Source organism: Heterodontus francisci, chromosome 11, assembly GCF_036365525.1.
Source record: "Heterodontus francisci isolate sHetFra1 chromosome 11, sHetFra1.hap1, whole genome shotgun sequence".
Taxonomy (NCBI): Eukaryota; Metazoa; Chordata; class Chondrichthyes; order Heterodontiformes; family Heterodontidae; genus Heterodontus; species Heterodontus francisci.
The window spans coordinates 40,926,905-40,953,037 of NC_090381.1; the positions used below are offsets into that span (position 1 = coordinate 40,926,905).

General features: G+C 44.1%; 1 protein-coding gene across 5 annotated transcripts in view; it reads left to right on the forward strand.

Moving 5' to 3' along the window:
• ppp2r3a (protein phosphatase 2, regulatory subunit B'', alpha) overlaps positions 1–26,133 on the forward strand; it is a 525,535-nt gene that overhangs the window by 456,388 nt on the left and 43,014 nt on the right. For all 5 annotated transcript variants that reach the window (XM_068042008.1, XM_068042007.1, XM_068042006.1 and 2 more), the window contains one exon: positions 5,640–5,742. In XM_068042008.1, coding sequence (XP_067898109.1) covers positions 5,640–5,742 — 103 coding nt within the window. The remainder of the gene's footprint in view (positions 1–5,639; positions 5,743–26,133) is intronic.

A 26,133-nucleotide genomic window follows, 5' to 3' on the forward strand; every position in this document is an offset into this window, starting at 1 on the left:
AGCTACAGTAGTGTTGCCGGGTGGTCCAGTAGTCACAGGAACCAGCGGCTACAGTAGTGTTGCCGGGTGGTCCAGTAGTCACAGGAAATAGCAGCTACAGTAGTGTTGCCGGGTTGTCCAGTAGTCACAGGAAATAACAGCTACAGTAGTGTTGCCGGGTGGTTCAGTAGTCACAGAAACTAGCAGCTACAGTAGTGTTGTCGGGTGGTTCAGTAGTCACAGAAACTAGCAGCTACAGTAGTGTTGTCGGGTGGTTCAGTAGTCACAGAAACTAGCAGCTACAGTAGTGTTGCAGGGAGGTCCAGTAGTCACAGGAAATGGCAACTACAGTAGTGTTGCAGGGTGGTTCAGTAGTCACAGAAACTAGCAGCTACAGTAGTTTAGTTTAGTTTAGAGATACAGCACTGAAACAGGCCCTTCGGCCCACCGAGTCTGTGCCGACCATACACTAATTCCATATTCCTACCACATCCCCACCTGTCCCTATATTTCCCTACCACCTACCTATACTGGGGGCAATTTATAATGACCAATTAACCTATCAACCTGCAGGTCTTTGGCATGTGGGAGGAAACCGGAGCACCCGGAGGAAACCCACGCAGACACAGGGAGAACTTGCAAACTCCACACAGGCAGTACCCAGAATTGAACCCGGGTCGCTGGAGCTGTGAGGCTGCGGTGCTAACCACTGCGACACTGTGCCGCCCCGGGTGGTCCAGTAGTCACAGGAACCAGCAGCTACAGTAGTGTTGTCGGGTGGTCCAGTAGTCACAGGAAGTAACAGCTACAGTAGTGTTGCCGGGTGGTCCAGTAGTCACAGAAACTAGCAGCTACGGTAGTGTTGTCGGGTGGTCCAGTAGTCACGGGAACCAGCAGCTACAGTAGTGTTGTCGGGTGGTCCAGTAGTCACAGGAACCAGCAGCTACAGTAGTGTTGCCGGGTGGTCCAGTAGTCACAGGAAATAGCAGCTACAGTAGTGTTGTCGGGTGATCCAGTAGTCACAGGAAATAGCAGCTACAGTAGTGTTGTCGGGTGGTCCAGTAGTCACAGGAAGTAACAGCTACAGTAGTGTTGCCGGATGGTCCAGTAGTCACAGGAAATAGCAGCTACAGTAGTGTTGTCGGGTGGTCCGGTAGTCACAGGAACCAGCAGCTACAGTAGTGTTGTCGGGTGGTCCAGTAGTCACAGGAAATAGCAGCTACAGTAGTGTTGCAGGGAGGTCCAGTAGTCACAGGAAATAGCAGCTACAATAGTGTTGCCGGGTGGTCCAGTAGTCACAGGAAATAGCAGCTACAGTAGTGTTGTCGGGTGGTTCAGTAGTCACAGAAACTAGCAGCTACAGTAGTGTTGTCGGGTGGTTCAGTAGTCACAGAAACTAGCAGCTACAGTAGTGTTGTCGGGTGGTCCAGTAGTCACAGGAAATAGCAGCTACAGTAGTGTTGCCGGGTGGTCCAGTAGTCACAGGAAGTAACAGCTACAGTAGTGTTGCCGGGTGGTCCAGTAGTCACAGGAAATAGCAGCTACAGTAGTGTTGTCGGGTGGTCCGGTAGTCACAGGAACCAGCAGCTACAGTAGTGTTGTCGGGTGGTCCAGTAGTCACAGGAAATAGCAGCTACAGTAGTGTTGCAGGGAGGTCCAGTAGTCACAGGAAATAGCAGCTACAGTAGTGTTGCAGGGAGGTCCAGTAGTCACAGGAACCAGCAGCTACAGTAGTGTTGTCGGGTGGTCCAGTAGTCACAGGAAATAGCAGCTACAGTAGTGTTGCCGGGTGGTTCAGTAGTCACAGGAACTAGCAGCTACAGTAGTGTTGCAGGGAGGTCCAGTAGTCACGAGAACCAGCAGCTACAGTAGTGTTGTCGGGTGGTTCAGTAGTCACAGGAACTAGCAGCTACAGTAGTGTTGCAGGGTGCTCCAGTAGTCACAGGAACCAGCAGCTACAGTAGTGTTGCGGGGTGGTCCAGTAGGCACAGGAACCAGCAGCTACAGTAGTGTTGCCGGGTGGTCCAGTAGTCACAGGAAATAGCAGCTACAGTAGTGTTGTCGGGTGGTTCAGTAGTCACAGGAACTAGCAGCTACAGTAGTGTTGCAGGGTGCTCCAGTAGTCACAGGAACCAGCAGCTACAGTAGTGTTGCGGGGTGGTCCAGTAGTCACAGGAAGTAGCAGCTACAGTAGTGTTGTCGGGTGGTTCAGTAGTCACAGGAAATAGCAGCTACAGTAGTGTTGTCGGGTGGTTCAGTAGTCACAGGAACTAGCAGCTACAGTAGTGTTGCGGGGTGGTCCAGTAGTCACAGAAACTAGCAGCTATAGTAGTGTTGTCGGGTGGTTCAGTAGTCACAGGAACTAGCAGCTACAGTAGTGTTGCAGGGTGCTCCAGTAGTCACAGGAACCAGCAGCTACAGTAGTGTTGTCGGGTGGTCCAGTAGGCACAGGAACCAGCAGCTACAGTAGTGTTGCAGGGTGGTCCAGTAGTCACAGAAACTAGCAGCTATAGTAGTGTTGTTGGGAGGTCCAGTAGTCACAGGAAATAGCAGCTACAGTAGTGTTGCCGGGTGGTCCAGTAGTCACAGAAACTAGCAGCTACGGTAGTGTTGTCGGGTGGTCCAGTAGTCACGGGAACCAGCAGCTACAGTCGTGTTGTCGGGTGGTCCAGTAGTCACAGGAACCAGCAGCTACAGTAGTGTTGCCGGGTGGTCCAGTAGTCACAGGAAATAGCAGCTACAGTAGTGTTGTCGGGTGATCCAGTAGTCACAGGAAATAGCAGCTACAGTAGTGTTGTCGGGTGGTCCAGTAGTCACAGGAAGTAACAGCTACAGTAGTGTTGCCGGATGGTCCAGTAGTCACAGGAAATAGCAGCTACAGTAGTGTTGTCGGGTGGTCCGGTAGTCACAGGAACCAGCAGCTACAGTAGTGTTGTCGGGTGGTCCAGTAGTCACAGGAAATAGCAGCTACAGTAGTGTTGCAGGGAGGTCCAGTAGTCACAGGAAATAGCAGCTACAATAGTGTTGCCGGGTGGTCCAGTAGTCACAGGAAATAGCAGCTACAGTAGTGTTGTCGGGTGGTTCAGTAGTCACAGAAACTAGCAGCTACAGTAGTGTTGTCGGGTGGTTCAGTAGTCACAGAAACTAGCAGCTACAGTAGTGTTGTCGGGTGGTCCAGTAGTCACAGGAAATAGCAGCTACAGTAGTGTTGCCGGGTGGTCCAGTAGTCACAGGAAGTAACAGCTACAGTAGTGTTGCCGGGTGGTCCAGTAGTCACAGGAAATAGCAGCTACAGTAGTGTTGTCGGGTGGTCCGGTAGTCACAGGAACCAGCAGCTACAGTAGTGTTGTCGGGTGGTCCAGTAGTCACAGGAAATAACAGCTACAGTAGTGTTGCAGGGAGGTCCAGTAGTCACAGGAAATAGCAGCTACAGTAGTGTTGCAGGGAGGTCCAGTAGTCACAGGAACCAGCAGCTACAGTAGTGTTGTCGGGTGGTCCAGTAGTCACAGGAAATAGCAGCTACAGTAGTGTTGCAGGGAGGTCCAGTAGTCACGAGAACCAGCAGCTACAGTAGTGTTGTCGGGTGGTTCAGTAGTCACAGGAACTAGCAGCTACAGTAGTGTTGCAGGGTGCTCCAGTAGTCACAGGAACCAGCAGCTACAGTAGTGTTGCGGGGTGGTCCAGTAGTCACAGGAAATAGCAGCTACAGTAGTGTTGTCGGGTGGTTCAGTAGTCACAGGAACTAGCAGCTACAGTAGTGTTGCAGGGTGGTCCAGTAGTCACAGGAAATAGCAGCTACAGTAGTGTTGTCGGGTGGTCCAGTAGTCACAGGAAATAGCAGCTACAGTAGTGTTGTCGGGTGGTTCAGTAGTCACAGGAACTAGCAGCTACAGTAGTGTTGCAGGGTGCTCCAGTAGTCACAGGAACCAGCAGCTACAGTAGTGTTGCGGGGTGGTCCAGTAGTCACAGGAAGTAGCAGCTACAGTAGTGTTGTCGGGTGGTTCAGTAGTCACAGGAAATAGCAGCTACAGTAGTGTTGTCGGGTGGTTCAGTAGTCACAGGAACTAGCAGCTACAGTAGTGTTGCAGGGTGCTCCAGTAGTCACAGGAACCAGCAGCTACAGTAGTGTTGCGGGGTGGTCCAGTAGGCACAGGAACCAGCAGCTACAGTCGTGTTGCAGGGTGGTCCAGTAGTCACAGAAACTAGCAGCTATAGTAGTGTTGTTGGGAGGTCCAGTAGTCACAGGAAATAGCAGCTACAGTAGTGTTGCCGGGTGGTTCAGTAGTCACAGGAACCAGCAGCTACAGTAGTGTTGCAGGGAGGTCCAGTAGTCACAGGAAATAGCAGCTACAGTAGTGTTGTCGGTGGGCCCACCGCACACATGACGAGCAGAGATGGCGCACACTTCCAGGTCCACTGCTGGGACCCACGACGTGGTCACTGAATTCAGCCCAATACGTGTGAACGTCAGTGTTCCGCGGGAGTGGAGGGTAGAAGGGGGATAGAATGCAATGGGCAAAATGGCCTTTTCATATTCCTGGCTCTTGCTATGAATGTTTTCCACTGGCTGATTACAATCATAAGGGATTCTGGAAAATTGGTTAAAGCCTATTGTTACCAAACAGTGATGTTGTAATATACTCTTCTCATGTTCCTTCACAAATTTAATTGCATTTCGAGTAGTTTAACCTATGTTAAGGGGTGCACAGTTGAGTAATCAAAATGTTGCAAATTCTAAGCCATACTACTTAGTCTAAGACAAACTGCTTTATATGCTTTTATTGACTGAGGTGTAAAGGCAAATTTTTCTTAACAGGCAGGGTAATGTGGATATAAAACTTCCCTTTTACTTCTGGGACCGTGTTTGGATCTGCCCTGGAGCTATAGAATGACAACATTTACTATGTAATAGATATAAGAACTCCAACTGGGATGAATGTACTTTCAACCCATCTCCTAGTAATAAATGGCTATAATTCTGTACCTCACTTAGTGAAGCTACAAGACTGAAATGAGAAATGGAAATGTTCATGCTGGTGCAATAGAGGGTTATTAGATTATTTCATTTTGAAGTTGACTTTAAGATGTATTGTAAACTTTACCTTACATATTAACCCAATTTAATTGATGGTCTCTCTTGGTGTCAACAGTGTAAAAGTTGTGTTATTCTTACAATAAACTTGTTTTTTGCTTAATTAAAAGCCAAGATTTGATGATAAGAAAGAACTTGCATTTACATACTATACCATGACATCAGACAATAGAGAGGGCAGAGGAAAACAAAAAAATGAGACTGTTTCATTCAGAACACAGGAGACTAAGGGGTGATTTGATAGAGTTGTTTAAAATGATGAAAGGGATCATAGAATGATACAGCACAAAAAGAGGACATTCAACCTCTCATACCTGCGCCAGCTCTTTGAAAAAGCTATCAAATTAGCCCCATACACCTGCTCATTCTCCATTGCCCTGCAAAATTTCTTCTCGGACAGAGTAGATAGAAACAGACTGTTTCCAGTGATTGAGCGGTGTAGAATGAGGATATAAATATCAGATTAAATGTAAAAGATCTAGGACAGAATCTTTTATTTATCTTTACAAATGGCATGGATTATTTTACTGTCCCTGAGTAATAAATGCAATGGTTGTATCTTTCACAGAGTGCTGCAGAGCTGCCACGATGATGCATCCAAGTTTGTTTATCTACTTGCCAAACCAGGCTGTAACTACCTAGAGCAGGAAGACTTCATCCCACTGCTGCAGGTCTGCACTCACTCTTCTCCCCTCCAGTGAATATTTCAATGCTCTGTACTATTTTACGAAGCCGAGTCCTTCCCTGTTCATTAACATCTATGGGAAACTTCATTTATTCTGTGTGATTGGTTTAGAATTCTTTATATACTTGGAATGACAGCCTGTAACCACCCATTATATAGACACAGAGCATAACCCTTTTGCACTGTTAACTGAGTGCACCATGAACAGACTAGGAAGTTTAGAATTTGGTAAGACTAAGAATTCTGTGCGGTGGGAGAAGGAGGTATTTCTTTTTGCCTTAAACACTTGCAGTGGCTTGTGTAAAGTCAAATTAGTAGGTAGAGCAGCAAATTTAAAAAGCATGTGAGAGCCTGCAGCAGCTGAACCTATTGGGAGAAACAGAGCGGCAGACAGCAAACGAACAGGGGGTAAAAATCAAAAAGTGGTATAATAGTGAGAACAGAGTGTTACAATTAAGTATTAAGTTTATTGGTCAGTGTTTTTAGTTGGAAACACACTGACACATAAAGGAGAAAGAGGACTATCTAGTCAGTTTATTCTAGATCTCGGTCACACCTCGTAGAGAGGTGCAGTATCAGTATTGGATTGGTGTGACCGGTACCGTATAGAGTAAGGGGAAACCCAGTGAGATAGAGATCAAGAATGTACAGAAACTGATCCTATCCAACAGGTACAATGTACTTGCTGCCTATGAGGATAAAGACGGTTGGAAAGACAGCCAGATTTCTAACCATGGAACCTTGGAGCAGGAGGATGTCTCAAAGAGAGGAGGAGGGGAGTGTAATTTGTTAGTTGTAGGAGATTAGGGGGTTAGATAGCATCCATTGTAAGCAGGATTGAGAATCCCACATGGTATGTGTCTACCTGGTGCCAGGGTGAGGGATATCTCGAGCCAGCTTGAATAGATATCGGAGAGGGAGGGACAGATCCAGTCATTGTGGTCCATACTGGGATCAACAACATAGGAAAGTTGAGGCAAAAAGCCCTGTTCAGCCAGTACTGGAGCTAAATTTTAAAAAAACAGAACCTCAAGGGTTATATTCTCTGGATTATTACTAGAACCATCTGCAAATTGGCATAGGAATATGCAGATAAAGGAGATGAACATGTGGTTGAAGGAGTGGTTTGGGAACAAGCGGTTCCATTTCAGGGGACACTGGCACCAGTACTGGGACAGCAAGGAACTGTTGCCTTGAGACGGGCTCCATATGAACTGGGCTGGACCAGGGTGGGGCCAGGGTCCTAGCAGAAAGGATAAGTAGGGCGGTCACAAGGACTTTAAACTAATAAATGGTGGGTGGGGGGAGATCAGGTGAAAAACGTAGTATAAATAATAATTCTAAAACAAATGGAAATGAAGAGAGTAGAGTAATAGTCAGAAATTGTGGGCTGAATTTTATTGGGGTGCCTTTGAACTCGGCGGCGCGTCCACATTCGCCGGCCGCCGCCGAGCCCCCGCGATATTAATCGCGAGTGCTCATTAGAATCACGTCGCCGAGCCGCCCTCCCCATGTTACGTGGGGAGAGACGGGACATTCAGTGTACTGAGAGAGTCTTTGACAGCTGTGCAGCTTCTGTTTTCCCAGGATATTTGGGACTGCAAATTGGGAAGTTTGCATTCAGAAATGATTGGTGTCATAATCAATATAGCTGTAATAGAAAAAATCTTGGCATGTACATCAGGAAAGCCATTTAATAGCTCTCGTCCCATCGCATGAGCTGATTCAAACAACTCTCCCTCTATAACTTCTTGAGGCATCACGTTCAGTTTGGGGCACAAATTAAATGTGATCTCTGAAGTGTTTCCTTTACATGAGATGGCTGTATAAAGAATGCCAGGAGCCAAAAATGCCCAAAGTGCTGCCCACAGTAATTAATTGGCCAACTTTAGCAGGGTTCAGCTGAAATAAACGTTAGCCAAAGAAAGTGGTAACATTATCGCCCTTGGCTATAGTTGACCCATGGTAGTAATTGGAAGATACTTTTATAAGATGATTAAAGTAATTAATGTCATTGAGATGACTCAGAAATATATTTTTCTGACTGACAAAATGGTTAACAGTCAACTGTCACACAATTAAGAGTAAATATGTGTTGCATTGTTGGGTTTATATAAGTAGTGTTTCAGGATGCTTGCGAGAAAGTCTTAGACTCCAGTAAAGGTTAATTAACAACTCTTTATTATTTACAGTTACTATATACACTCTCCGTAAGCTACCTAAGCTAGCATCCTTCGTGCTGCTCCTTCTTCTCCAGCCTATCTCATGTGACTGTTATATCATCGCTCGTACATGGGAGGGAAGGGTCTCTCTCACTGTCTTCAGTATTAACCCTTTACATCCGTAAACTACGTCTCCCCCCAAGTTTTTATCCAATATTTTTCCAAACATATATACATTTATGACTTCTCTACTACTCTCTCTTCCCCCAAGTCTCTTATTTTACAGATTCAGTCCCATCGGAGGTTTGACAACTCTCCCCGATCTGGTTGTAATCTGTCTGGGATGATCAGTAGTCTTCATAGGAAGTCTGGGTTGTTTGTTTCTATGGGTTGTAGTATTTTGTTGGGTTTGGGTTTGTTCATCTTCATCTGGATCTTGCAGATGGATTATTGGCTGTTGCTTTTGCAGAATGGGAATGATATTCCTCCGATTTCTTCGTATGTTCCCTTCATTCGTTCGTCTAACGTACGATCGCTGATAGTCCTCATATTTATGGATTACTGTACCTTCTCATTCCAGGTCACGTATTCAAACTTTTTGGTCATTGTTTAATTTGGGTAAGCTTCTCGCTCAAAATCTCCTATTGTAATTCTGGGTTTGTTTCCTTCTGTAGGAGTTTTCTCTTACTCAAACTTTCTCATAGTCTTGAGTCTGCAATCCAGGCATTAATTTATGAAGCAATACTGGAAGCTATGTTTTTAACTTCTTTCCCATTAGTAATTCTGGTGATAATCCACTCAGCAGTGGCATTGAACGATAAATTAGGAGTGAGGTAGGAAGATCTTCATTTTTCTTTAGTAAAGATTTTATGGTTCTCACACTTTGTTCTGTCACACCATTGGACTGTGGATATCTAGGTGAGCTCGTAAGATGCTGAAAGCCCATCTTCATGGTGCACTGGATAAAATATTTGATCATGAACTGTGGTCCATTGTCTGCTAATATTTCAGCTGGAATCCCATGTGCGTGAAGATGTCCGTAAGGATTCTGATAACTACCTCAGTTGTCATAGAATGTAATTGTCTGACTTCTATCCACCTGAAAAAGTAGTTGATAATGATGATATATGAATTCCCACCAAACATGAATAAATCCATGCCTAGCCTTTGTCAAGGTGCAGTTGGAAGTTGGGTAGTCAGCAGCGGTTCATGTTGTTCTGGCCTCTGCATCATACATGTTTAACATTTGTTGATCATGGTTTCAATATCCTTAGATATCCGTACCAAAGATTGTGCCCTCACTCTGCACTTGGTTATATCTAAATGATCTTGGTGTAATCGATCTAAGATATCGGATCTCATTGAAGTAGGAATAACAATTCTGTCATTGTAAACTAATAAGTCGTCAATGATGGTGAAGTATTTCCTATACTCATGGAACGTCTTCATTGTTCTCCCTCCTGGTCTTTCTTGTGGCCACACATGTGTACAATACTGTCTAATGCGAATGCACTCTTCATCATTCTTCTGTGCTTGTCGTATTTCTCTCAACTTCTGTGTGCTTGCTGGCCTTGCTGTGTGTTGCAAGAATGACTCTATGTCACCTAGGAAAGTCATGTCTTCCTGTGATGGAAGATCAAGGTTGCCCTCTATAGATCTTCGGCTAATGATTGGAACTCACCTTGGACAGTTACAGTAGCGTGTCTCTGTATCTGACAGCATCTCTTTAATTTTCTGGAAAACTTGTTCCTGTTTGGCATCCCAACATCACGCTTGCTGTTTTCTTAGAAGTTGTCTCAGTGGATCAGTTATTTGTGCTAAGTGAGGTAAAAACTTTGCCATTTGATATACCATTGAGAAATCTGTGGAGTTGCTGAACTGTTGTGGGGATGGGAAATTCCTTAATGGCCCTTGTTTTCTGAGGATTTTCTATTATTCCTTCTCTGCTCACAAAGTGGCCTAAGAAACGAATCAAAGTCTTGGAAAACTCACACTTCTGGTTTAAAGTCAGTCCCGCTTCTTTGCCCTCGTGTTCAGCCTGAGTGATGGATTGGGTTTTCCCCACTTTTTTTCTCTCTTCGAGCATGATGCCGTAAGAAAATTACTTTCAGCTTTTCAAAGGGCTTTTAACTCACCCAATTGCTGGATTCTATTTGCAGGCGACCACGCTTCTGTTCTGTGGTGCAGCCTGTATTTCAGTGCTCTAACTCCCCCACAGCTGCGGAGCTCCTCATAGCCTCTTCTGTAGGTATGTAGTTTTCTTACTGTTCTCTTTAAATTTCTCTGTTGTTCCTCTGGTGTTTCTTCTTTCACTGCAGTTTACTATTGTTTTACCACTATTTTACCATTGCTACCATGTTGCGTTGTTGGGTTTGTATAAGTAGCATTTCAGGGTATTCTCAAGAAAGTCTTAGACTCCGGTAAATGTTAACTAACAAGTCTTTATTGTTTGCAGTTACTATACACTCTCTGCAAGCCACCTAAGCTAGCATCCTTTGTGCTTCTTCTTCTCCAGCCTATCTCATGTGACTGTTACATCATTGCTCATACAATGGGAGGGTCTCTTTCACTGCCTTCGGTATCAACCCTTTTCATCCTTATACTACAATAAGTGCAATCTTGAGCATTTGTAACATGTCATTGGCTCACAGAGCTAGTGAATTATAAAATCACTCCATTGGGTTTGGTGCCAATGATATCTTGTTGACCCCTAGCTCAAAGATTATCCTTCCCCATTGCTGCCAATGATACATCTTTCATTTTCCTGTGCTATGATTTCCCATGGCAATCTTATCCAGTTGAAGATAAGTCTATTTTTAGAGCAAAAATTTGATTTGATTAAACCTCTAAAACCTTTCCTACAAAAAGAAAGATAACTGATTGTGCAGAAGCACCATGCTGGTGCTTCAGTGCACTATCCCACAGAGGTGTGAGGTGAGCTCACACCTGAGATTCTCCACAAGGCAAGGAAAATGAATGCAAAAAATAACCTGACAGCCTCCTAGCAACTGACATCACAGCTGCACAGGCAGAACAGGACAATGTCAGGCTTTGAGGTGATGCTATCTTATTGAATAGCCTGCCACCATGCATTGTCTAGGCTGATAAATCTAGTATGGCCACCAGCGCTAAATATTGAAGGCTTGCCAGTGTTCATTCTTAACCAATGAATGGTACATGGAAGCAAGGAAACCCGAAGGACGCAGCACATTAAAAACACAGGAAACACTTACTTACATTATTTTGTAACTATCCTTGAAGATGCTGTCCTCCTTTTTGAGAGTGTAACACTCCACATTCTAACCTGATGTTTGTTTTAGATATGTGTGAGAATATACTGTCAGGGAGAAGGTGCAGTAAGTATTTCCATGAAAAGAACTCTTGAATTGAATTTAACCCAGCAGTTCAAATCACATTCCCACACATTTAACGAGATTATGCAAGTACTTCAAAAATATAAGCACAATAAAACCACATGCAAATCGATCAACTTTTCCCATTTAAATTATTTAAACAAGTTTATTCTTGATTATAAATCTCCCATTCCTAATATTGCTGAGATTATTCAACACAAGATTAAGCCTCACTCCATATGACCTAGGCCAGGGGTGCCACCTAGTGCCTTGATAAAGCAACTAAGCAAATTTAGCCACAAGCTAGAATCAACAAAAGACAACTGTCTCTATTAGGTAAATCTTACTTTTCTTTTTGCTTGCTCCTAACGAGAACAGAGTATAATTTTAACATGCAGCCAATCCATCAAAACTTCTGGGCTTTCAACGAATCATGTGTTCATGTTAACTCCGATCTGCATGCCTGTGGGTGTATTTAAACAGTTGAAAGAGCTCTGCTGTGCTGCTGCTATTTAAAGGTCTGCAACAGGAATTTAAATGCCTGCGTTGTTGGTTTAGCAAAAGACATTGTGAACTGTAAGCAGTGTGGCCGCAATGTCGGCATTCAAGAGGATGCACTGTGCACTCCAAGGTTTAGGGATGCAGTAGCTAAGATATAGCTACATGAATATGGCCAAAGGAAGGCTAATGTATTTGGCACTCCAGAATTTCCTCCCTGGTGAAAGTCTGAATCCAGTGTGCAGAGGACTTGAGGGAAAATTTTACATTTAAACATCTAACAAGAGTGCACATTGGATAATGGCACCCCACAAGTCTGATTTTTCTATCTGAAGCAGAAAATCTCCCTATGGGTCCAAATGAGAATGAAATTTGGAGACCTTTGGAAAGCTGCCAAGATAAGGCAACACAATCGCTTCATATACCAAGCAGATGCTCCAAATATGCATGGTACAAAGCTTTCCCTTGCAGCCTGTTAATCTTTTACTGTTGTCTCTTGCAAAACATTGAGACAACCATATATCTTTTTCATTGTTTACAATGCACAACTCTACTAGAAGCATTGCACTCATTCAAGCTGCAATTTATAACCAAACTTCATATCACAAGAACACAAGAAATCGGAGCAGAAGTAGACCATGTGGCCCATCGAGCCTGCTCCACCATTCAATATGATCATGGCTTATCTTGGGCTTCAATTCAACTTTCTTGCCCGCTCCCCATATGCTTTAATTCCCTGCGAGACCAAAAATCTATCCATCCCAGCCTTAAATGTATTCAATGAATTCCAAAGATTCACAACCCTTTTAATGTAGTAATTTCTCCTCATCTCAGTCCTGAATGATCGGCCCCTTATCCTGAGACTGTGCCCCGGCATTCTAGGTTCCCCAACCAGCGGAAACAATCTCTCAGCTTCGAACCTATCAAACCCTTTCAAAATTTTGTATGTCTCAATTAGATCCTCTCATTCTTCTACACTCCAGAGAATATAGACCCAATTTACTCAGCCTCTCATCATAGGACAACTCCCTCATCCCAGGGACCAATTTAGTAAATCTTCGCTGCACCGCCTCCAGTGCAAGTATATCCTCTCTTAAATGTGGAGACCAAATCTGCACACAGTATTCCAGGTGCAGTCTCACCAAAGCCCTGTACAATTTTAGTAAGACTTCTTTACTCCTGTATTCCAATCCCCTTACAATAAAGGCCAACATGCCATTTGCCTTCTTAATAGCCTGCTGCACCTGCATGTTAACTTTGTGCATTCCTTGTTCAAGTACACCCAAGTCTCTCTGAATATTACCAGTTTCACACCTTTTAAAAAATACTCTGTTTTTCTATTTTTGCAATCAATGTGAACAACTGTACACTTCCCTACATTATACTCCATTTGCCATCTTGTTGTCCACTCACAACCTGTCTATATCTCTTTGCAGGCTCTCTATGTCCTCCCCACAACTTACCTTTCCACCGAGCTTTGTATCATCAGCAAACTGTCTGTCTCTTCATCCAAGTCATTAATATAAAGTGTAAATAGCTGAGGCCCCAGCACTGATCCTTGCAGCATCCCACTATTCACTGCCTGCCAACTTGAAAATGCCCCATTTCTGCTCACTCTCTGCTTCCTGTCTGTTAACCAATCCTCTATCCATGCTAATATATTACCCCCAACACCATCTTGCCTATTAATCTTTTATGTGGCACCTTTTTGAATGCCTTTTGAAAATCCAGGTATACTACATCTACTGGTTCTCCTTTATCTGCCCTACTAGTTATATCCTCAAAGAATTCTAATAAATTTTTCAAACAGGATCTCCCTTAAGTAAAACCATGCTGACTTGTTCTAATTATACTATGCTTTTCCAAGTGCAATGTTAAGACTTCTTTAATAATAGTTTCCAGCATCTTCCCAACGACTGATGTCAGGCTAACTGGCCTGTAGTTCCCTGTTTTCTCTCTACCTCCTTTCTTGAAATGCAGCGTAACATTTGCCAGCTTCCAATCTGACGGGAACATTCCTGAATCTAAGGAATTCTGGAAAATCATAGCTAGCGCATCCACTATCTCTGCAGCTATCTCTTTTAGAACCCTAGGATCCAGGCCATTTGGTCCAGGGGAGCTTGTCAGATTTTAGTCCCTCAAATTTCTCCAATACTTTTTTTCTGCTGATATCAATTTCCTTAATTTCCTCACTCTTTTTAGCCCCTAGGTTACTGCTTATTTCTGGTAACTTGTGTCTTCTACTGTGAAGACAGACACAAAATATTTGTTCAATGTCTCTGCCATTTCCTCATTCCCTATGATGATTTTTCCTGTCTCTGCCTTTAAGGGACCAATGTCTACATTAGCTACACTCTTCCTTTTTATGTACTTATAAAAGCTCTTACATTCTGTTTTTATATTGTTGGCTAGTTTACTCTTACTGATGCATACAATGAACTGCAAGATGAGCACTTGGGTATTACCTCATGTGTTCTTGAAACTTAAAACAGCTAAAAACTACTCCTCCACTTGCAGGATAAATGGCTCAGAATTGGAAGGAGTAGGGCCCCATGTGAGAAAAGCTGCAAAAATGTCATGTCCTTGGCTGCCTTCGAAGAAGTTTGTTAGATATCTTGGGGGTTTAAAAGCATGGAGTGAGTCGGGTGGGGTGAAGCCAGAGGCCTCCAAAATGAGTAGCATCCTGCTTTTGCTTTGTCTTCTCCTCCTCCTCACACCAACTCTCACATGGGCACACATGCAAGATTGACACTATCACTGTTTGAAAGCATGTCTTGCGCATTGTAACATATATTGCAATGTGTTACAGACAGGAGGTAAGGGGTATGGGTGATTCCCACTGTTCACCTCTCAACTGATTGCAATTGTGTTTTGTTTAAAATGATGAGTTAGCCCCTCAGTGTTTTTTAGGGTCAAAAAACAGACAAATGACATGTTTTCTTGTAGGTTTAAAACAGAAGATTAACTATTTATTGAACAATATTCATTTCTTGAAATGTTTGCAACACCACTCATGTATGCATTCACTCTCACATCCACTCTCAAGATAAGATAGAAAGAAGGCAAAGGGTAAGAGTTCAAGACATGGTAGATGTTCATGGCTTACAGTAAACCTACTGAATCCTCTAAGTATAACAGTCTCTTTTAAAGGTGCAGGCCTGGGTGTTTGTTGTTTTGAACTTGTTGAGGTGTTGTAGATTTCTAGCAGTTAAGGTTTCAGACTGGAGGTGGTCAATTTCAATTCTTTGCTGCACCAAGTTGAAGTGTAAAATTAACAGCAGGGCTTCTTCTTGTTTAGGTTAGATCTTTCCACAGCCCGTGGCCGGACTGTCTTCTTGTGATGTTGTGATCTCTCCCTCCCTTTCCAGAGAGTTACCTTTTAAGGTCACAATTCATCATATTAGCATTTCTGTTAGTTGACACATGGCCTTCTCCCCTGGTGTGACCACACAGTGGACCAGGATGTGGAACCCATGCTTATCTATTGATGTCTGGATGAGTACCATTCTGTTATGATGTGGCTACTTCACATCTTTGTCTCAGAAGAAAAGCATTCAATTCAGGAATGTCTCTTGATGGTTTCAGGATGAGTGTAGTCAACACCTCTTAGCCTGGGGTGTATTCTTTTGTCTTTTGAGACAGTGAGGCAGTGTTTGAATGCAAAGGCCAGGTCATCTGGCCTTCAAAGCCATTTTTGCAGCACTTCGTCCACTTTTTTAAAGTAAAAGTCAATTTCAAAGAGTCCACATTGAATAAAGTTCATATCTTAAAAGTTAAGAGTATGATATGTCTTTACTGGGCATGACAAATGGCACAGAGAAACCAGCACCTCACAACCACCTGGCATTACATAGACTAACCATTGTAAGTACTTACACAGTTACATCTACCTGCAGGATTCAAATAATGAGCTTGAGGAGTTGTGAGGGCACAAGTAAGAATTGGTGTCTTTGACTTTCTGTGGCTCTTTCCTCCTGCTACATAATTTTGTTTTGCTAAAACTTGCCCCCCTTTCAATCTGTTAAATATATTGCAAAGCATTTTGAAGTAAATTATTTAGCACTTCATCTTGAGAATGGTGTTTCTGACCACTTGTACAAATGTGACTAGATATCAGTCAATTGGAATGGTGTCAGAGCCAGAAATATGCAACTGCTAAAGAGCCAGACATGCAATTGATTGCTACTGCTAGCAGACCATTATCACTGGTCTTAGAGTGCTGTAATGTAGTTAAGTGAACTTTCTTTTATAAGTCGTCCTTCAATAAGCTTTAGCTGCAGCGACAGATACCAAATCATCTTCCACAATGTTGCTATGAAGTGTGTTAAATAAAACTCTGTGGACTGGTAGACTTTTCCACTGATCATATTACAGCATATCGCAAAGAGAAGACTGTTCAGCTTTGCTGGAACTGGAATTAAACGTTCCCAATTGCCAAAATATTTATCACATTCCAGTCAGCCATCCCTATATTGTTATATCATGTGGTAATGACAGAAACATTAAATAAAGAGGAAAAAATGCTTTGATTAAAATGGAAATTAAGACCAGCATAGTTAAGAATAAAATTGAGATGTTGGGACTGAATTTTGTCTGAATCTGAATAATTCAAATTGAGTGAATTCAGATCAGTTCAGATCGTCCTGAATTTGCTCAATTTAGATTTCAGTTGGCTGGTGTCCATCAGTTCAGGTAAGTGCAACCTCAGGATATTTTTTCCTCTTGCCTTCCTTTTTTCAGAGACTTGACGCCCATGTTCGATTTCTTAGTCAAGAGGATATATAAGTGCCCTTATCCTAGGTCTGTGCTACCAATGCTCTAAACTGCCACAATGAGGCAAGCAAGAATGGAGAAGATGAATTTCCCTTTGAACCATCGCTGGAGCAGTACCTGAGATTAAAGCTTGGCTACCCGACCTGAACCCAACTAGACCCGACTACGTGTGTCGGGTTCGGGTCAGGTCGAAATTCCGAGTCCAGCATTCAGGCTCAGGTCAGGTTGAGCTGGACAGTGCTTCCGGGAAGTCATGGGATCAGGCTTAGCCATGATTCCCCACAACTTCAGCTGCTGGAATAGCCTGCTGCCGGAACAGATGAAGGAGATTCTTGTTGGGTCGGGTTGGGCGTGAAAAAAACTAAAGGGCTCGGGCTCGGGTCAGGTTCGGGTTGGCTGTGATCGGGTCGGGCCAGGTCGGGTTTTAATTTTATACCCCAGCCAGGCTTTACCTGAGATCCCTTGAGCAACTCTCAGTAACACCACAGCTGAGATCAGGAGGTCACTGGGAAATTATGATATTGTCCCATGTTCTTTTTCTTCTTCACACAGTTATGGATCATCAGTTTTCCATGGCAGCTTGCTGTCTTTAACTTCAGGTTTTTATCATAGCTCTTGTAATCTGAACCAGCAAAACTGTTTAAGGGTGTTATTATATAGTGGTTATGCTGCTGGACTAGTAAGCCAGAGGCCTAGACTAGAGATGTGAATTCAAATCCCGCTGTGGCAGCTGGGGAAATTAATTTTAGTTAATTCAGTAAATTTGGAATTTAAAAAAAAAAGCTATTATCAGTAATGGTGACCATGAATCTACCATATTGTCATAAAAACCCATCTGGTTCACTAATCTCCTACAGGGAAGGAAATGTGCTATCCTTACCCAGTCTGGCTTATTTGTGACTTCAGACCCACAGCAATGTGGTTGACGCTTAACTGGCTTCTGAAACAGCCTAGAAAGAACATAGTTATGCCAAACTGCCATGACAAATTAGACGGCCCACCCAGGTTCTGAGACGACAAAAGCACACTCAGTCCAGTAAACCCTGCAAAGTCCTCCTCACTAACATCTGGAGGTTTGTGCCAAAATTGAGAAAGCTGTCCCACAGACAAGTCAAGCAACATCCTGATATAGCCATATTCACAGAATCTCACAAATCAGCCAACCTTCACCACACAGATTGCAGCAGTTGGAGAATGTGGTTCACTATCACTTGTCAAGGGTAATTGAGGATAGGCAGTAAATGTTGGCTTTGCCAGCAACACCAACACCAACATGAATTAATAAAAAATAAAGTTGTGTTGAGAAAGCTGTCAGAATGTGGCATAATCCAAGACTTCAGTTGTTAAATTGGGACATTCAGATCTGAATCTGAAGCCAAATTTTGGATTCACCCAATAATGCCAACCTGATACCGTATTATAAGCACCTTAACAGTGACATAAAGGAACGAGTGGAGTTGAAATTTGATGCTTCTCAAGCAAAGGTGCGTCCTGGCTAGGAGGCCTGAAATTGGGTCCCAGATTTCAGTAATTTAGACGAGATTTCGCAGCTCCACAAGCAGCTTGCGCCTTTGAAGAACTTAATATCGGGACACTTGACTCACCAGCAGTGGCCCGAAAGTACATCCCATAACATAGTGCAGGTGCAGATTGGGCACAGGATTTTGCACCTTAAAGCTGGTTCCTTTACCGCCTGAAAAACAGGTGCAACCAGGTCCAATTTCTACCCAATGTCTCCTTATGCTATAGTTAATTAAAATGAAAGAAGGTTAGAAATTCCAGTTTGGGGTTGGCGAGCAGAGAGGCACCAAATAATTCCAGTGGTGGGGGGGGGGGGGGGTCGATTTCTGGTTGAAGGAATCGTTCAACTTAGGGTGGAACTTGGATCCCCTGTGTTTCTACTCCACACATCTTGCCACCACATTTCACTGCCGAGAGAACAACCCGTCCAGGGAGAACTTTGGTGGCATTCCCAGAGTATCTTCCACCCAGCTCACTTCTGATTAGGACCATCACAGGGCTCAGTGCTAGCCCCAATGCTGTTCAACATATACACAAATGGCTTGCCAACAACCACGTCTCGCAAGCTCATCTATGCTGATGACATCTTTTGTGCCACCCAAGCTCCATCCTGCTGCACCCTAGACCAGAAGAGGTTACAAAGCTGACGGACTACTGCTGCACATGACATCTCACAGTGAATCCCTCTAAAACTATATCCAGTGTATTCCACCTCCACAATGCCGGTGCCAAAAATGAATTGTGTATCTACATGGATGGTCAGAGACTAAAGTATGAACCCAACCCAACATACTTGGGAGTGACTCTGGATAGGACTTTGTGCTTCCAGGAGCATCTGAAGAAAACAGTAGCAAAGGTCAAAACCAGAAATAATCTAGCAACCAAACTTGCTGGATCTACATGGATTGTTGCTGCCACACCACCCCTATCATATTCAACAGCAGAGTACTGTGCACCTGTCTGGCATAGGTCACCTCACGCACACACACCTTGTTGATACTCAATTGAATGAAACAATGCGCAACATAACTGGAACCCTCCGCTCAACACCCCTCCTCTGGCTTCCTGAACTCGCAAACATCACTCCCCCGCACATCCGCCAACTGACGAAAACCCACAAGCTGGTTGAAGCCATCCGTGCGGCACCTCACTTACCACTCCATAATGACATGTTCAAGCCACCTACTGCCTGCCTTCCATCTCAGTGCCCCATATGGAGAAACCTTCCTGAGCAAGATCTACCAGCCGACATCCTTTGGATCAAGGAATGGGAAACACAGGAAGTCACTAACAAGTTCCTTGTGACAAACCCATCTGTCAAATGGCAGGCTTTGAACTACCACGGCAAGCGTGGTCCTTGCTAAATAGGTTCAGAACAAACCAGGGTCCCAGTGCAGACAACCTCCACTGCTGGGGCCTCAGTACAAACGCCTGATGCAATTGTGGAGAGACGCAAACAATGTTGCACATTACTCAGGAGTGTCCCTCTACAGAGTAAGTGGTGGACAAATCACCTTAAACTCAACAAATTAGGAGGCTATCACTTGGCTCTGGGGATTTGCATTCACTAAATAAATAAATCTCTGATAGCCCAAGTGGAAACCAGGCCTGCTGGGAACCCAATTGTGGCTTCCATTCTGGGCCTCCTAAAGAGTCCAATAATAAGAAGCACTAAGGCAATAAATGCCATTCAGACCTGATGGGGAATGAAAATGTATTTTGCAGCCTTTAATCTTTTCCTTGATTGTATTTCAGATGCTCCCTTCTCAAAGCAACTATCTCAGTCGGGATGCACCTTTACAGGGTCAGGCTGCTCACCCCAAAGATCTAAACTTCCAGTCTCCGGGGTTTGATTCCTACCCTGCTGCACTCAGACCTCCTTGACTTTTTAGGCTAGATAGTTTGCGAACATGTTACGGAGATATTTGCGGTTCAGTGTGTACGGAGAAATGCTAAAGTGAAGTAAAAACGGTAACAAAAAAAATCCCATAATACTCCCAATTCCCGTAGTGTGAATTGAGAAAGTCTGTGCTTCTCTGTACATGTCACCAGGAGCAATTTAATAATTTCATCTGCTGATCTAATTGTCTGTAGGATCTGAACAATGCAACTTAATTTACCTAACCTAATGGCAATAATTTATTTATTTATCAGATATTCACACGTGCAAAAATCAAGGATAATATCTCAAAGTCTCTTCCCTCGTTGTGAAATATTGCAGTGAATTTTGCGCAAGTTCACTAGTTTAAAGATCCTCTTCCTATCATTTCTCTCTCAACCAAGGAAGTGCTTTCCTGTTCCACAATTACCTCCAACAAGTAGTGCAAGGAGCTCATGGACTTCTTTGTCACTAAGATCAAGACCATCCAATCAGCTGCCTCTACTGTGTCCCTCCCTCCCAGTAGCCCACCTGCCCAAACGTCTTATAATGCTCCCCACTGCCCTAGCCCTGAACTCACATCTTTCTTTCCTATCTCCCCTCAAGCTCTCTGAGCTGATCTTGTCCATGAGATCTTCCTATGAGTCCCTCGATCCTATTCCCACTAAACTGCTGATCACCAACTTCCCTTCCTGGTCCCCATGTTAGCCGATATTGTAAATGGCTCTCTCTTTCCAGTGTTGTCCCTGTCTCCTTTAAATCTGCCATCAGATGGTAGATGTGGTGATCAGATGCAGTGGTAGTGTCACTGGACTGTTAGAGAAATCTCCAAGCCTGTTTGAGAAGAAGACACTGAGACTAGGATGCTTTGGTGTAGATTGTTTATTACTTGTCATAGAGCTTACTTCTACTCACCAAACAACACCACCAGTCAGTGCTGGCTGGCTCTTTATATATACACACTTGAATACAATTAACTAATTAACATCCAAAAGTTGTTCACCCTATTATCTTGAACTACCAGGTGTTTATCATTCATTAGCAGAACTTCAGACCCTAACATAGATCAGTAATCCAGATGCCTCGGCTAATGCTCTGGGGACATGGGTTCGAATCCTACCATGGCAGATGATGAAATTTGAATTCAATTCATAAATCTGGGAATTAAAAAGCTAGTCTAATGGTGACCATGAAATCATTGTCGATTGTTGTAAAAATCTATCTGGTTCACTAATGTCCTTTAGAGAAGGAAACCTGCTGTCCTTACCTGGTCTGGCCTACATGTGACTCCAGACCCACAACAATGTGATTGACTCTTAAATACCTTCAGTGGGCAATTAGGGATGGGCAGTAAATGCTGGCCTAGCCAGTAACGCCCACATCCCATGAATGAATAAAAAAAAATCATCACCCACTTCTCAAAACAAAACAACCCTTGACCCCAACGTCCTTGCAAACTCGTGTTCCATCTCCAATCTGCCTTTCCTCTCCAAAGTCCTTGAACGTGTTGTCGCCTCTCAAATCCATTCCATCTTTCCCGGAACTCCATGTTTAAATCCCTCCAATCAGTTTTCTGCCCCTGCTACAGTACCAAAACTGCTCTTATTAAAGTGACAAATAACATCCTATGTGACTGTGACAAAGGGAAAGTTTATTCCCTCCTCCTCCTTCTCGACCAGTCTGCAGCCTTTGACACAGTTGAGCAGACCATCCTCCTTGAACACCTCTCCACTGTCATCCATTTGGTTGGCACTGCTCTCACCTGGTTCCATTTTTATCTGTCTAATCGTAGCCAAGGTATCACTTGCAGTGGCTACATCCCTGCTCCTGCACCATTACCTCTGATGTCCCCCAAGGATCTATCCTTGGCCCCCTCCCATTTCTCATCTACATACTGCCCCTCGGCGGCATCATCCAAAAGCACAGTGTCATGCAGACCCTCAATTGCCAAGAATGAGGCATATTAATGTTGTCATATGAACAAAGATTTTAAACTGTTGCTGGAGTGAAGAAATGACTTGTTTGAAGATCACCAGACACTGGGCTGGACGGACATTTGCATACTAAGAGATGCTGCTTGTGGAGACAAAGGGCTATTCCCTGCTCCAATTAACCCAAATGGATTTTGATCACCAGACATTGAAGGTGTAAGGAAGTGCATTCCAGGCCCTGCTAAGATGATACAATCCACAGAGCCAGGAGTGGTTAAAACAGCTGGTCACATGACTAACTGGCTGGTCCAGGTTTTTTGAACTAGCCACAGGACAGTTTGAATTCGGAAGGCAGTGTGCAACTGAAGCTGGAACAAGGAAGCCTGTCTCTCTCTCTGTCTTGCTTTCTCCCAAGCCACTGGACCCACAGAAGACGCGTAAACCTCATGAGAGAAAAGACTCCTGCATCGGAACAAGTTGAAGCGTGAACTGGGCCCCAATGAATTGCAAGACTTACCAGCAATCAAAGACTCCACATTGAACTTAAAGGACTGTAACTACCAGATTTGTCTCAAACTTTTCCCCTTTATTGCTTCTACTTTTTCTGTCTCTATCTGCATGTGTGTTTATCGCGTATGCATGCTAGTGTGGTCACATCACATATTCATAGTTGTTAACTGGATTAGAGTTTAAGATGAATAAACTTCTACCTTTCTTGTTTAAATCTAAGGAAACCTGTTTGATTTCTTTGCCTTACAATTGGTGCAGTGAACAAGGAATAAGGGGGAGCTAAAAACACAGTGCTTCTAAAATTAAACCCTGTTACGGTTAAACCAAGCAAAGGCTGAGAGGAAACCCGTAGACTCCTTCTCACTTAGTCGTAACAGAAATTTGGGGGCTTGCGTCTGAGATTTGACCCACAGACAAATGAGAAATTGGAAGTGGGAAACCAAATTGTTCCCAATCAAAAAAGAGCAAGATTTCAATACAGGTTTTCTTGCGGTTGTGTGTGCTTGAATATGAACATGTCTGCGACTGAAGCTAGTAGCTCCCCAAGGCAGGGTGAAGTAACTTGGAGTTACCTGGAGTTTGAGAAAAATAAGCAACTGGCTTTTAACCAGTGGCTGAGGGCTCTTAAAGTGCAGCTCAGCTATGAAAATCTCAGAGAGGTAATTTTTCTAGAGCAATTTAAAAACTCTCTCCCACTCTCCATAAAGACACATGTAGAAGAGCAGAAGGCTCATAAAGCCTGGCAGGCAGCAGTCCTGGCTGATGAGTTTGCTCTCATTTATAAGTCAGTTTCCCAGGGGAAAACCTTTCCTAATCACCCCCACAAATCCAAAAAGGACAAAGGGTGGGAAGGTAATAGAAGCCCAAGCATTCCTGGGAGGGAAGGAAAAGCAGGAGACACAGGGAGCCCTCCTCCAGCCAAAAAGGAAGGTGCTATAAGTAGGAGTGAGACCCAGAGACCTGTGTGCTTCCATTGTAATAAATAAAATTTAAGAGCTGACTGCTGGAAACTAAAGGGAAAACCTTTAATCAGGGCACACCCACTCAGTGAAGAAGAGACCCTGATGGAAATCACAGCAGAACAAGCTGTGGCTTTAACCGCAGTAAGAGTAGGGCCCAGGAAGTCTACCGCTGCAAGTGCAGGAAAATTTAATAGGATTCCTGAAGATTATCGGGGTTTTGTGTCTGAAGGGAGAGTAACCCCATACCCCTCAAGTGGGTCAAGCAGGCCCATAGTAATTCTCAGGGACACAAGCTCCACTATATCCCTTTTACTGGGAAAAGGCCTGACCTTTTCCCCCAGAGAGTGCAGTAAACTCCAGAATGGTGGTGAATGGTATTGGAGGGCCATATATGCCTGTACCTTTACACCAGGTGCACTTGGAGTGCGACCTAGTTTCGGGACCGGTGACTGTAGGGATTATCCCTAGTTTGCCTGTGGATGGGGTTGACCTGCTCCTAGGTAATGGCCTGGCAGGGACTTCCCCAGTAGTGAAAGAGAGACCGCAGGAGCTCAGAAAAACAGGGCAGTGGCAGGAGACGGTCCCCTGCAGTTTCTCTGAATGTGGAATGAGTCAGGCCATGATCAAGCCAGCTCTCCCAGAGGAGACTGAATTGGCACTGCAAGCAGATGACCATGAAGTCTGTCTGTCTGAGACTTTCTTTGGAAAGGTAGAAGACCCAGGAATTGAGTTAAATGGATCTTCCCTAGCTGAGGCTCAACGAGCTTACCCAGTAGTGAGAGAGTTAGCACAGGCTACCTAGACTGAAATTGAAGCAGAGGGAGTCCCTGATTGCTACTATTTAAAGAATAAGGTACTGATGAGGAAATGGAGTTCTCCTCAGACCTGAGAGCAAGGAGTGGACAGTAGTTCACCAGTTAGTGGTGCCGCAGAAGTACCGGAAAGAACTAGTAAGAATGGCCCATGAGACCACAGTGGCTGTACATGTTGGTATACAAAAAACCAAAGCCTGCATAAGACAGCAGTTTGACTGGCCAAAACTCCACAACGATGCGGTGGAGTACTGTAGGTGTTGCCACATGTGCCAGGTTGAGGGGAAACCCCAAACCACAGTGAAATCTGCATCCCTAAGTCCTGTATCGCTGTTTGAAGGACCCTCCAGCAGAGGGCTGGTGAACTGTAAGGGACCCCTGCCAAGAACAAAAGGGGACAGGCTGGCAACAGGTTAGAAAGGAACGGCGAAAAATGGACCAAAAGGGCAGGTTAAAGGAAGTCCAGGAAGAATGCCAGATGAAAACCCCTACTGTCCGGTCAGCCAACCCCGAAAAATTTGAAAAGTTAGATTCCACATCCTCCTATGTAAATGCAGACAGTAGAAGCACCCCACCAGAGTTGCTAAGACAAAGAAACTTCTCTGGGGGCAGAGAAACTGTGAGGGTGATGCCTCACCTAGTTGACGTGCCGCAGGAGAGTGCAGCAGGATCTGGACAAATACCTGCAAGCAGGAGTGTCCCAGAGGACAAAGGGTAGATTAGCAAAGAATCCTCCCCCACAGTCAGGGAAAAGGGAGCCAGCCGTCCCCTGAGGTGAAAAGTCCTTGCATGACTCATCAAGGCACTGAGAGTTCTGAGTACAACCGCCCATTGCCACCGCCCCTGAGCAGAACTCTAACCTAGGGCTAATTAAACCTAACCCTCCCCCTGCAGACTTCAACAAGAGCAAATGCACCTAAGGCAGTCATAGAAATGTGCAAACTGGAAAAAAAACGTCCCCAAAAACCACATGTTTATTGGGATGCCAGAAAGGGAAGGCCATTTAAAGCAGCATTGCTACCAAGAAAAGATAGGCTGTAACAATTGTTAGGCTTCTGAATGAAAGAGAGAGATGTATGTCAGTGTTTTCCTGTCCTTATCTTCTCTCTAGTCCCTTTTAATGAAATGCTCTTTTTTAAAAATCCCTTTTAATTGCGCTGGGTGTGCAGTTGTTATGTAGACCTTCACCTGCCATGAATGAGGCATATTCATTTTGTCATACGAAAATTGATTTTAAACTGTTGCTGGAGTGAAGAAATTACTTGTTTGAAGATCACCAGACACTGGACTGGAAGGACATTTGCATACTAAGAGCCACTGTTTGTGGAGATAAAGGGCTATTCGCTGCTCCAATTAACCCAAATGGATTTTGATCACCAGACATTGAAGGTGCAAGGAAGCACATTCCAGGCCCTGCTAAGATGATACAATCCACAGAGCCAGGACTGGTTAAACCAGCTGGTCACATGACTAACTGGCTGGTCTAGGTTTTTTGAGCCAGCCACAGGACAGTTTGAATTCAGAAGGTAGTGTGCAACTGAAGCTGGAACAAGGAAGCCTCTCTCTCTGTAGCAGCCTGTCTCTCTCGCTTTCTCCCTAGCCACTCGACCCATGGAAGACACATAAACCTCATGACAGAAAAGACTCCTACATTGGAACAAGTTGAAGCGTCAACTGGGCCCCAATGAATTGCAAGACTTACCAGCAACCTAAGTAAGCACATTGAATTTAAAGGACTGTAACTACCAGATGTTGCCTCAAACTTGTCCCCTTTATTCCTTCTACTTTTTCTGTCTCTATCTGCATGTGTGTTTATCGCATGTGCATGCGAGCATGGAGGGGTCGCATATTCATAGTTGTTAACTGGATTAGAGTTTAAGATGAATAAACTTCTACCTTTCTTGTTTAAATCTAAGGAAACCTGTTTGATTTCTTTGCCTTACAATTGGAGCAGTGCACAAGGATTCACTAAGGGG